This window comes from Diuraphis noxia, unplaced genomic scaffold (assembly GCF_037042655.1).
Source record: "Diuraphis noxia isolate RWA-SAM2 unplaced genomic scaffold, SU_Dnox_SAM2 contig0002, whole genome shotgun sequence".
In the NCBI taxonomy this organism is placed as follows: Eukaryota; Metazoa; Arthropoda; class Insecta; order Hemiptera; family Aphididae; genus Diuraphis; species Diuraphis noxia.
Window position 1 is genome coordinate 19,325,912 of NW_028301712.1, and position 13,043 is coordinate 19,338,954.

Genomic DNA, 13,043 nt, shown 5'->3' on the forward strand with positions numbered 1-13,043 from the left:
TGTTTATGTTGTTCCAATATTCGGTTGCCACGTGCTTGGAAATCGGGTGAAGGCTATACCGTATTCCACATGATTATAACATTGTATAATTTACAGGTCTATATAGCGGCCGTGGAATAATGTTACACATTATGCACAAACGGACGATTTTTAGTCTTTTACCCCATACAACGGTTTAGGGTCAAGGTTCCAGATTGATGTGTATATGTCATAACGACCTGATGACTGCGTTCCGCTTTTTATCACTTTTGTTTTTCACGATGAGTTTAAATTAGTTTTCCAGAAAATTGGACTGATTAAATTATTTAAAACTGCAATATTGTGGAAGATAAAACACGGTTCCGGCAGTACTATAAATAAACGGCGAAAAGCCTGCAATTTTTGTTATATGAGTTGAAAGTTAATGTTAGTTACAACACAGTTTTGTACTTTGACTTGGTTGTGAGTTTTAATATCAGTTTCATTATCTTGGAATCGTTTCTAAGTGCGTGCTTTTTTTAATTTTCTTCTTTTGACTCTAGTTAAATAAATACCGTTCGAAATTTAATTATTGTTTCAGTTATTTGAAAAATCTGTGTCTACCATTAAATAAAATTACGAAGTTTCATTATTCTACGTTATTGCAACTGTAATGAAAATAATTAATTAATATACAGACATTTTAAACATTAAAACATAACTTAGTGTCGTAATAATATACTCGTTACTTTTTTTTTTTTTTTATCAATCGCAACCTCGCAATATAATTACTACTTTAGTTAATTAAAATTAATTAATAATTATGTTGTTTTTTTTCAGTAAAACAAATGATTAATTAACTAACGACTTAAGAAGTTACATAAATAAAATAGTAATAATTAACAAATTTTCTTCATGCCTATCGAATATGTTTATGAATTTTAACCAATAATGAATTTATGACAATACAAAAGTATAAAATTTAATTCAGTTTTTTTTTTTTAGTTTCATATTTTGAACAAATTATAATCAAATTAATTTTATATTACGATGCTTATATGCATCATATTATGCTAAACATACATTCATAAAAACCTACTAATTTATTAGATTCTGGTCTGAAAACAAATTTTTAAATACTAAATAAAACACAATTCTGTGTATAATTGTATTAATTAAATTTCGAAAACTACTTTTCAACATTAATTTGTAAACGAATCATACCTAAAAAAAAAACTTAAAACAATTAAATTAACTACAATAAAAGCAACTTAAAGAAACAAAATTTTATTTTTTTAATATCTTGTTATTTGACTTTTAAACTGTACATATTTTGTTACATTATATTAATTTTACCACAAAAAAAAATATTACCCTAGCTATCTCATTTGCCATCACACCTGTCACTGAGAATTTTTCAGTTTAAAACATCGATAATATATTCAAAGTGAATTTTGCCTGTATATAATAATTATATTTTAAATCGTTTAAGTTTAAATCGTCCAATTTACAGTGAAAATAAATGGCCGTATAAACCGACATAAACTATAACATTATAATATTTTTCACCTTATTCTTCGGATAAATGCATTCGTACGATAGGATTTTTTTATATATTATTGGAAATAGTCCCAGTAGGTATATAAAAAGCAAAGTATTATACAATTATTATTAACGATGCTTACGATTTTTAACTATATATGCACAAAATGGGCGTGAGAAAACTATTATCGAATTTCATATCAAACTCAAATAATTGCCAAGTTCTTCTAAAACTCTCAATTTTAATGGTGTGTGCAATATTTTCACCAAATCATTATTAAATTTAACCAGTCTTTCTACAAAAGAATAATGCTTATACGCCTTCTTTTTAGGTACCCTAGTTTTAAATTAAATTAAAGTATATTTTTAGATTTATACCAATGTTTTCATACCATATTTTTAATAAGTAAGTGAAATCTAAAAATATAATGTTGTCTTTCGAACCATTAAAACAGTTTATGAGTTAGCCATTTGAAATAAATTTGATGTATTTTTTTATAATAATAATTACTTAAGTTATTGATTAAATTATTGAAACTTTTGGGTTAAATAATATTTAGTAGGTATGTTGTATGTACCTACTCACTTTTACTATATTTTACTACATTGTTCATTTTAACTTTGAAGTTTATAAATATTTATTTATTTAAACACGTTGGAGTTATTTTCATACAATACTCACACATATTTTGAATCAGTAAATGATTTGATATAAATATTACAGTAATTATGTATAAATGCTACTCATAAAAATACATTTCTAAAATAAAAATTTCTTTTAACTTTAGACACGTCTTGATTTATCTTTTTCCGAGTATAAAATCAATGAAACAAATTTTTCCTAATCATAATATGGATATAAATAATGAATTTATTGCATTAACTTAATTTAGAAACCTAGATTTATTCATCTTTCTTTTCACTTTAAACATGATATTATTACCTGCATGGTAAACATTTTGAGACTCTTAGCATACTAAGACGAATATTTCGACAACAATTGTTAAAAAAATTTTAAGTTTATTGTAGTATTTCTTAACAAACATGTTTCATTTAGTTTTAAAAGCATTGGCGCCATAAAGTATACTATCTGTCCTTTACCTTTTGAAACAGACATTGGTTGAATTTTGTTGCTGGTTTTTTTTTTCGTGGTTTTGTTATTTTTACAACACGAAATGTTATTTATTCACCATTCATCAAGCATCATTTAATTTCCGTTTTAAAATAATTCATTGTTTTTCATTTACTATTTTATTTCAAGATAATTACAACATTGAAAATACGGTTCGTGAGACATTAAAATATCTCTCCAAACTATTAGAATTATGTCTTACAAAAAAAATGCAAATTATTAATATATAGTTAAATAAATCCAAGTTAAAACAAACATTTTTGATACTATAATAAAGAATAAATTAGAATAAATTTTTTCTAAAGCGAACTAATTTTTATAAAACACACACAACTGGCACGACACCAATTATATCGACTAGTAAAGGATCAATAAATGAACCAAAGACCTAAACCAGGCGACTGGTCTGGGTTAATTTATTAATGGCATATAGTGGTCGTGGTGAACGCGGTAGAGGTATGGAAGTCGAATGAGTTGTAGGGAGGTGGTGGGAGGTTATGTCGCCAATAGGAGCACCGGGTATCGTTAAAGAAAGGGTCCAAAAAATATGTTACGCATTTGATACGGAAAAAAAAGCATTAGTAAAAATGTTAAGTTGACCGTGAACTGGAGTAAAATCTCGTGTATTTATAATTATAATTTTTTCATCCGTCTGCACAATCGGAAAATCTGACTCGATTTATGTCAGTAAACAGTTTTGAGGAGAGAGGCGTGGTGATAAAAAATTGCATGGCTGTCAGAAAAGCGACTATGATAGTGGTGGATATGCGTGTGTGGTAGAAGTGGGTACACGGAGGGACATTTCTCCGACAGACTGTTACTTGAACAATTGCCAAACCCCCATTTCCCCCTCCTAAATTACGGAGGCGGGGGTTTTTTGGCTCAGGAAGCTCACCATTCTCTTCCTGTTTGTGATGTATGTTTTTGTCGTTCACACACCCCTGAAAAGCGGTATTATTGTACAAACGCATCTCTCTAATACGCGTATGTGTAAATAATATACTATACATTTTTTAATATATTATACATATCATAGTTAACGGTCGTGCCTACTCAAATGCTCGTTAAGAACAACTACAGATATCATAATATACGATGCATGAAAAGCCAAAAATTCTAAAATTATAAATTGTTCAGTAAACCCGAAACATTAAATCACATAAAATTGGACTGTGAAATACATTAGTTTGATGAAAAATATTTCGTGTTTCTCTTTTTCCCTTTTTAAAAATGTCTAGAATAATATGTTATATTTAAGATCCACAAAAAAATACACGTGTCTGTCTCACAAAAGATTTAAAAATGAAGAGATTCATACTATGAAAAATTTGAAACACTAAATCTAGTCATCTGTAATATACAATTTTAAACATGGGTGCCTATATCAATATCATATCAATACATATGAAATTATCACATAATTTTCTACATTCAATTTGTAGAAATAGAAATATTTAATAAGTACTTAACCCTGCAAAAACATATTATACTGCAAAATATATTTCTTATCAGACAAATAGAATAAAGTAATTAAAAAATAGCTATTTATTAAATATGTATACAGAGTTATAATTTTACTTAATTTTGGATACCATACCAGTCTAAATTGAGACATTGTGACATAACCACATAGGTAATACTTATATACAATAATATATATTACTACATTTTACTTACATTCAATGTATTAAATCCACATTATGAATGTGCCGTGAATAAAATAAAATTAGTAATAATTGTAAAAACAAACAAAATGTATGCATTTTACTTTTCTTAACATATAAATTACTACCTAAATTGCTATGAACAAATGTTTTGGAATTTTTCGTAATCTTTTTTATTTCTACTATTATTTACCCTCTATTTTTACAAGAACAATAAAATAAGTTTTGGTTAATTTTGTAAAAATGTCTCTTTATTATTTATATTAAAATAAATCCAAATTTTAAAACATACGCCTATACTATAATACTATGTAAACATATAGTCCAAGTATTATTAAAAATAATTTATTGAATTAAATAATGGTTTACTTATTTCAAATTATAGTGTTACAGCATATTAATTAAGTAGTTTATGAATAGTTATGCAAAATTACAAAGAAAAATATTACAACGTTATATTTCTTAATACGATTTAAATCGTACAAATAAATTACCTAACTATGTTTTCCTTACAACTATTTTATTTTTATTAAAACGTTCATCATTATTCCAAAAGTACCTATTATTAATCTACAAACACTAACAACCTTGAACATAGGTATTCACTATACGCGATTAACAATAAAAAAAAAATAATTGATATTTTTAACATATAATCCCTTCCTATATTAAAATAAAAGACATTCGTACTCATAATATAAAAAAAAATATATAAAGCTCAAGGTAATTTTTATGTGAAAAAAACGGTCATGACCTACTCAAGTTTATCCACATAGTACGTAGGTACCTATATCAAGTAGCCCATTTCTTTTTTTAATTTAGTTAAAACGAATATTTTAGGTGACATTGATTTCTTTTATATTCACTATATATAATCTAGTTTTTAAACTTACCCTAATTTAGATAGGTACACTGTTAAAAACAACATAATATACTGGCTTTTCGTATGTATATCATGTGCTTCGTGGCCATTTTTATAATTAACAAAGAACTTTTCAAAAACAAGATCGTTGTCTGTACGAGGCTACGAACTGTGTGGCCAGCAAAATATATTGGATAAGTGTGTGGTAAAAAAATTCCGGAAAAAATCTTTTAATTCGTTGTTGGATTGACTTTTTTTCTCTACTCATACAGCAATATATATGATACACACACGGAAGTACTTTTCACATAGTTGACTAAAAAATAGAATATAGTTAGTATACAATGGTGGTCTAATATGTAATATTTGGAGCCTGTTTCATTTTTCTATGCGCATATTATAAAAGGGCTTATATTTTTATTTTTGTTTTTTCTGTGTGAGACTGAGATTACGTTTAATATGACCGTAGTATACCTACCGGAGTCGTTTAAATGGGTTTACGTGTGGGATAGAAATAAATGCACTGCGCGACTATATAATATGACAGTCATTAAACGAAAGAAAACACGAAGTGGGGAGGAAAAAAAGAGATTAGTCGGTTGGAGTCCCGGGTCAGTTTTATTGCACAACGATCTCACCTAATCCAAGAAGAAATCTGTAAATAAAAATGTCCGAGAAAGAAATGCGTACCTATATAATAATATATAGAACGTGCAAATACCGACTATGAACCTACGAGTTCACGCATAAAACTTTAGCTTTAGCACTTCGGATGATGTTTTACGAACACCGAGGACTGAATTCTCTCTTACCGATGTCGATGGTAAATATTTCACACTGGTAATAACGTATAACTATATAAAGGATATTTTTTTATATATAAACATAATCCCAGTTACGATTTTGGAGTTCAGAAACCTACGTAACGATCGCCACAGACACCCTTCGATCGTTCGACTGTTTAGTAACATAGTGTTTACATCCCATCCAAAACAATTCCCCAGTGTGTGTTGAACGATTTTTGTGTTCACATGATATATAGGTAAATAAACAAACGGTTATTTTCCTTTTCATTAACAAAAAAAATATTACCATCCAAATTAACATATTCACGTGGAAACAATAAATATTTATATATATATATGACATAGGTAGTACCTATAAAGCATCGAATGCTATTTTGAAAAAAAAAACGTCAAATTATAATGAAACATAATAATATGCATAATATTTTTTTTTTTAAGTCTACATAAAATAAATAACGAACAACAAATGGCTCAGCATATGGAACCAATAAAACTGTAAATATTAAATACTGTCAAAAAAATAACAAATAGGTAGACTAACAGCTCTTTGAAGTGGATAGGGCATACGAGATTAATTCATGGATTCCAAATTGCAAGAGAATGTCAGACTCCCGGTCAAATACCATTGTAACTGAATGCTTAAAATACGAACTTGCCCGACAAACTCGACATAGCACTTGGATCCGAAACCGAAAACAGCTTAAATATGAACGACTTTTTAAAAGCATCGAAACTTTATAATTTAATTTAATAACATCTCCCCTTGTTTTTGCGCTATAATGACTTTTATGTTTATATTATAATCTTATTTTATTAGTACATGTGTAAATATTGTAAATAATCTAATTATCATAACTATAACTAATATTGTCACCCTACTATTAAAACTCAAATGTATCATCTCTATATTAATACACTTATAACAACTGTAATTACCATACCTAACGGTCATAGATCAAAAAAATAAATTTTTTTTTCTTCCTAAAATTTTACCTTGATAGTTAAATTGATTGTTATTGTTTCAAGTACGCTATTTAATAAAGAGTCGTAAATTATTTCAAATAACTTGTATAGATTTTATCATGACATAATTATGTTTTGTTTAACCCAAGTAGGTACAATAATTATCAACATTATATATTTATATAAATTGAGTGATTAACAGAATAATGAATATTTGACAAAAAATTCTTAGGATACAAACAATTATAATGTTATAATTATAGTTATTTGTAGATACACTTTAAACATTAAAAAAATATAAATTATAATTTCTGTACCCTTAATGACAAATCGTCAAAGCTGAAATAATTATGTACTACTATTATCAATTGTGCCATTTAATAACTTAAAAACATAATTTCAGTGAAAAAGTACCCGTTTTTTGAGGAAAATTAACACAATGTTGATGAGAGAATTGTAATAAACAATATTTATCAACTTATTAAAAACAAAATATGAACAGTTAAAATGGTTAATTAAAAAACGAGGACACATTTAATCTTACTGTTGATAAAAGAAGGTCTAGTTGAATAAAATAAAATGATTTTTTGAAGAATATCTGAGTGGAAGGCGCAGGGTGAAGTGCCCGAACATCACCACTAATGTTAATCGTAAAATGAATACAACTTTAAAAATGAAAAATGAAGATTAAACCACTGCAATCGTAATGACAGGCTTCGCAAAATATAGTATATTATAAGAAATACCATTAGTTCAAAAAACTTGTATAAACTCAAAAATAAGTATTTTATTTGAATATACCATGTCTGTAGTTTTAAGAAATAAATACGCATGACAGTCATACTTAATTTTTTGGCAATAAAATTTAATCAACAAGCAACTTTAAACCACATGCTGTTTTTGTTAAAGCTATTCAGGAGATTCAAAGTTCAAATAAATATTTATGAAAGAGATACTTAAGAACTTAGGTTTTTACAAGGTTCAAGTACGTTGTTTTAAAGTAATTCTTTATTTAAAAATTAAAGTAAATATGCTTAAGTTATGTTTTCATTACAATGAAATAAGTAGTTTTGAAGCTTACAACTAAATAGTTCAATAAAGAACTAAAAAAACGTGTTTTTTTATAGTTTTAGTATTGAGTACACTATTCTTTTAAAACTTTATTATGAAGCATATTGTTGTGCTATAGATACAAGCTGACAGTATACAGATATCAATTTTCTCTTAAATTCCAAATACCATACTAAAGTTTTGGTTAACTCAATAATGTTTGACCATCTGTATCTTTTTTATGTATTTTTCGATTTAGACAATTTCTACATGACTGTTAACCAATAAGTTATATTGGTTAAAAACTTAGATGATAGACCTACTTAGAGACATCATAGTTTTCTTAGAAAACAATTTTTATTTGTGTTTGAGCAATAAAAAAATTCTTGGGATCTATCCAAAATATTTACACAAAAAACAAATCGATTCTGTCATGGTCACACAAGTTATTTTCTGTAATATATATGTATATTATACATTATATACTCGTAAGAGTATGATATATAATATATATAATATATATTTCCTCTCATCCTTCCGTCTCTTTTCCCTTGTTCCGGTAACTTCGACCTCCGGTAGAGAAATGATGGATGACAAAGTTGTCTTTGTTCCCCTCCACTCGAAAAACCCACTGCCATTTCCAGAGCAACGACGATGATACACGCGAATTAATACGTCCACTGACGATCATAACTCATTGTTTGACCGAGATGACAAGGCCGAGATATATGGAAAAAAGCATGCATCCTATATCTAGTAACAAATTATACGATGGATCATATACATTGAGAACTGACAACATGTATGAACTATGTAAACATCAGACATCAGTGTTAGGAAAAAACTTTATCGATTAAAAACAATTTTTGGATACTATATCTAAAGAGTTAGTGACATCTAATTTAAAATAAATCAAGATTTTATTTTCACGAATTTTCTAGGTATAATGAAAATAACTGTATGCAATAAAAAACGAAAATACATTTAGATATATAACAAAATGTATATTTATACAACTGTATATTAATATATGTTACATAAATATATAACTATGATTCTAAATAATTAAACGAGATATAATGTTAAAACAATATAAGCATTAAGTAAAGATCATACCTATCCATACCTTTATTAAACTATTTATTAAATTATGTAACATTGTAAAAGTGATAAAATATTTCTAGATCTTAGATATAGGTGCTAAATAAAATATTGAAAAACCTTGTGATCACATATTTTATCACAGTTAATTGATTACCTACTATTCAAACCATATAAAAATCAATACAAATCTATTTCATTCAAATAAGACAGTAATAACACAGAATAACCAGAAAGCTCACTTTTCTAGTATTAAATAGGTTCTTATGGAGGATAGCTTTGCGGTACCTGTTGGTATTTCAGTGTAGCCTGTATAAAGATAATAATTAACTTATTGATACAATAATTATTGTCATAAATTATTTTATTTTATCAATTATCACTAAACAATAATATATATATATATATATATATATATATATATGTATTATATTTGTTTACAATGATCATATTAAAATGATTTACTAACATCAACATTTTGTAGAATCAGCTTTAACAATAAAAGATAATTTTTAATTATGGTCTAATCCTGACAACACTAATTTACCTATAATTTTTCACCGATTTTCGAGTTCTCGAATTATGTGGCAATATTTATGAAATTTGATTATATAAGTGAGAGTAAAATTAAACCAAATAAAAAACAAAAATATTATGTTAACTTAAATTAGTTCTTAATGATTATGTACATATTTATTTCACAATTTATTTTTATGTGTAGGTATAAACCATTTCAATTTAATATTATTTCCAATGAATAAAATATAACTGATGTAATACATATATTATATATAGACAGATACAAGATAGGTCAATCTTTTGAAAAACTCAGTCACTCAGTATATAGCTTAAAAATATAAGATGTATTCAAAATAAGGAAAATAAGTTAGTTTGAAAATCACACATCCTTTGATAATCGCCATGGTGAAACCTATAGTACCTAAAGATGTGCTAGAAAATGTAGAAAATATTCATACACGTACAACATACACTTCACATAATCTAAATGTGATTTATGAAAAACCATATTCAACAAAAACTTATTTCCGTCGTGCTTTCTGTTGCAGACGTCATTCTATTCTACGTCACTGAAAACGCTCATATCCGTATCCACCATCATTCTGCTGGGTTTGATCATGGCCTACCACGCACTCGAAGTACAGGTAAGCTTAAAAACCTTTGTATATTATATGCTATGAAAAAATTGACAAACAATCTTCAAAGTTGCAATGTATCAACAAAAAAAATAATAATAATACGCGTCACAGTCAGTAACATTCAAATACAATATTGAGTAACCGGAAACATTGAAAAGAAATCTTTTCAACAACTTTATTTAAAAACTTATTCTACACAATGTAACCACCGATGTCAGGTGTAAATGTTATTTCAGTAGTTTCATTTGCACCAGGAACTCGATCTGAGGTTTCTCTCTAACTTAGTATCTTCCATTATTATTCATTTCAAAAAGCAAACATCAACAAAAGAAAAGTTTTCACTAACTTTAAATCATGTAGGTATTACAAAATAATAACTATTATATGGTTCACTCAATATTATTACTCAACTTAAAGTTTAAGTCTTAAATATATTTATTATTATCATTTACATTTTTCTTTATAAAAACTTGTAGTAACAAATCTCATTTCAATAAACAAATTTAAAAAAAATAAGTTATATTATAAGTTTTTTCTTACATTCAATTCACATACAAATAAATAAATTATCATCATAATTAACAAATGGGACAATTAGATAACTGTTCTGCTCTATACCTGTACAGTTGTAGGAGTAGAGTATACCTCATGATTGAGTAGGTCACTGTGATGGATGTGTTAAAATTGAATTGAATAATAAATCATTGTATACAATTAATGATTCTAAGCGGAGACTGTTTGTCAGCCTATTAATCGTTATTCATCGTTTACTCAAATATCGAATTTCATTCAAATTTTTAATTCAAATGTATCTTATAAAAAAAAGCAATTTTATATTTTTAGTTTCAACAAAAACTACTATGAGGAATTTTCTAAAATCAATTCATTTATCGCTTCACTAAAAATTTAAAATGTCAATAAAACTAGATAACTTTATATATAATATCACAAAAATATTTAAAGGTTCAATCATTATCCAAAAACTCTTTAATACATAGATATTAGTTTATTACAATAAATATTTATTTAAAACTGAACTTAATTTATCAGGATTATGATACTTATTTCAGTGTGTAGTTCCTTATATCTATAATTTTAATGAAAACATATAAAAATAAATTTTAAAAAAACTTTGTGATTAAAATTATAGGGTAATATGCTATAAATATTTAGATGACTGCTTAAAAATCGTGTAAATTAATTTAATGTTGTTTCATGATTATAACCTACCTCAATATTAAATGATAATGTATATAAATATAAAATAATAATAGTCCGTTAGTTTTACGTTTTACGCTTATTATTTTAAAACCAATATTTTTTGCACCACCTAAAATCTAAAACATCTAATTTTATATCATCTAAATTAGTTCGTCTTGTTCATTAATACAGAATTTTAGAAAAAATATTATTAATAATCTCTTTCTAAAATAAATAAAATTTTAGAGGGACTGTATTCTGTGTTCATTTCGTTTGACCTTACTTTCAGTATTGAGAGTTCGTTCTCCATGGATACATGTAAATTATTTAACAGTATTAGCTTAAAGTACGAAAAATAACAAATCTTCTTGTGGGTAAACAAGAAACAAAGAAATATCGGCAGACCCTGAAAATACATATGAGATATTTCTCCGAAAACATAAAAACCACATTATCTGATAAGTCACTTTTATTTAACAAAGCTATTTTTGGCCGACACGGTGAGTGATTTGGTTATGAGTCACAAGGGTCGTATTTAACAGTCATCTCTTGTTTCTGATTGCCATTTTTAAAATATCAAACTTAGTGACATTCATATTTTCTCATATGTTATTATTATAATAGGTACTGTTATAGATTGTATTATCATTCTTAAACCCTGATGATTGCTGTCATTTTAAATATACATAAAATAATGATTAATTGAAACCGTCTATTCAAATATAACCACCATGCTGCAGGTTTTCTTTGTTATACGGACAAAATCAAAACCATTGATCATTTACAAATGCCAGACCAGTATATTTTCTTTCTTCAATTTATTTTTATTTATTTCGGATAAATCTATAATATAATTTTATTACTTGATACACGAAATAAATTTCAAAATGCTGCATGAAAATTGGCTTGGTCAATTAAAAGGGAGACAGCTTTGCTAATTAAGTATAATTACATAGAACATATTACTCAAAATGACCCACAAAATGACTCTTCTTGTTTTGAATATGATTATTATTATATTATCTTTTTCTTATGTACTATAATGGTTTCAAAATTATACATTTATATTAAACAATGTAAATAATTCAAACTCATGTTTCTAAAATAATATTCATACATATCGATCTGTAAAGAAGCAAAATACAAACACACATTTTATTAGACATTGTAGGACACTTAAAACTTTGCTATGAATTTCAAAACAAAAAAATTATTTCAGAATTAAGTAATCTAAAACATAAAGCGTACTAAGCGTATTATAAATTTGCTAATTTACTTTGATTTTATACAGTCTACTCACAAAATAAGAGGTTCAACTAATAATATTCCATTTTTGGTAGGTAGATTTTATATAATATAATAATATTTGGTACATAACTATATAGTCTAATTATAAGCTAATAACCTTGATGTCGATGCTGTAATAATAAATAAAAATAATAATAATAGATATAGTTTTTCGAATATTATTTTATTGAGCTGCAGTAGAACATAAAAAATAACTGTACTAAAACGAAATTGTGTTAATATATAGTTATTAGTTAATATAAAAAATTACCTACATAAGTTTAGTTATGTAATATAATGGATTTATAAGAACAATCAATT

General features: G+C 26.3%; 1 protein-coding gene across 6 annotated transcripts in view; it reads left to right on the forward strand.

Annotated features, from left to right (window-relative positions):
- Positions 1-13,043, forward strand: part of SK (small conductance calcium-activated potassium channel) — a 305,985-nt gene that overhangs the window by 250,587 nt on the left and 42,355 nt on the right. For all 6 annotated transcript variants that reach the window (XM_089220032.1, XM_089220030.1, XM_089220031.1 and 3 more), the window contains one exon: positions 10,146-10,241. In XM_089220032.1, coding sequence (XP_089076158.1) covers positions 10,146-10,241 — 96 coding nt within the window. The remainder of the gene's footprint in view (positions 1-10,145; positions 10,242-13,043) is intronic.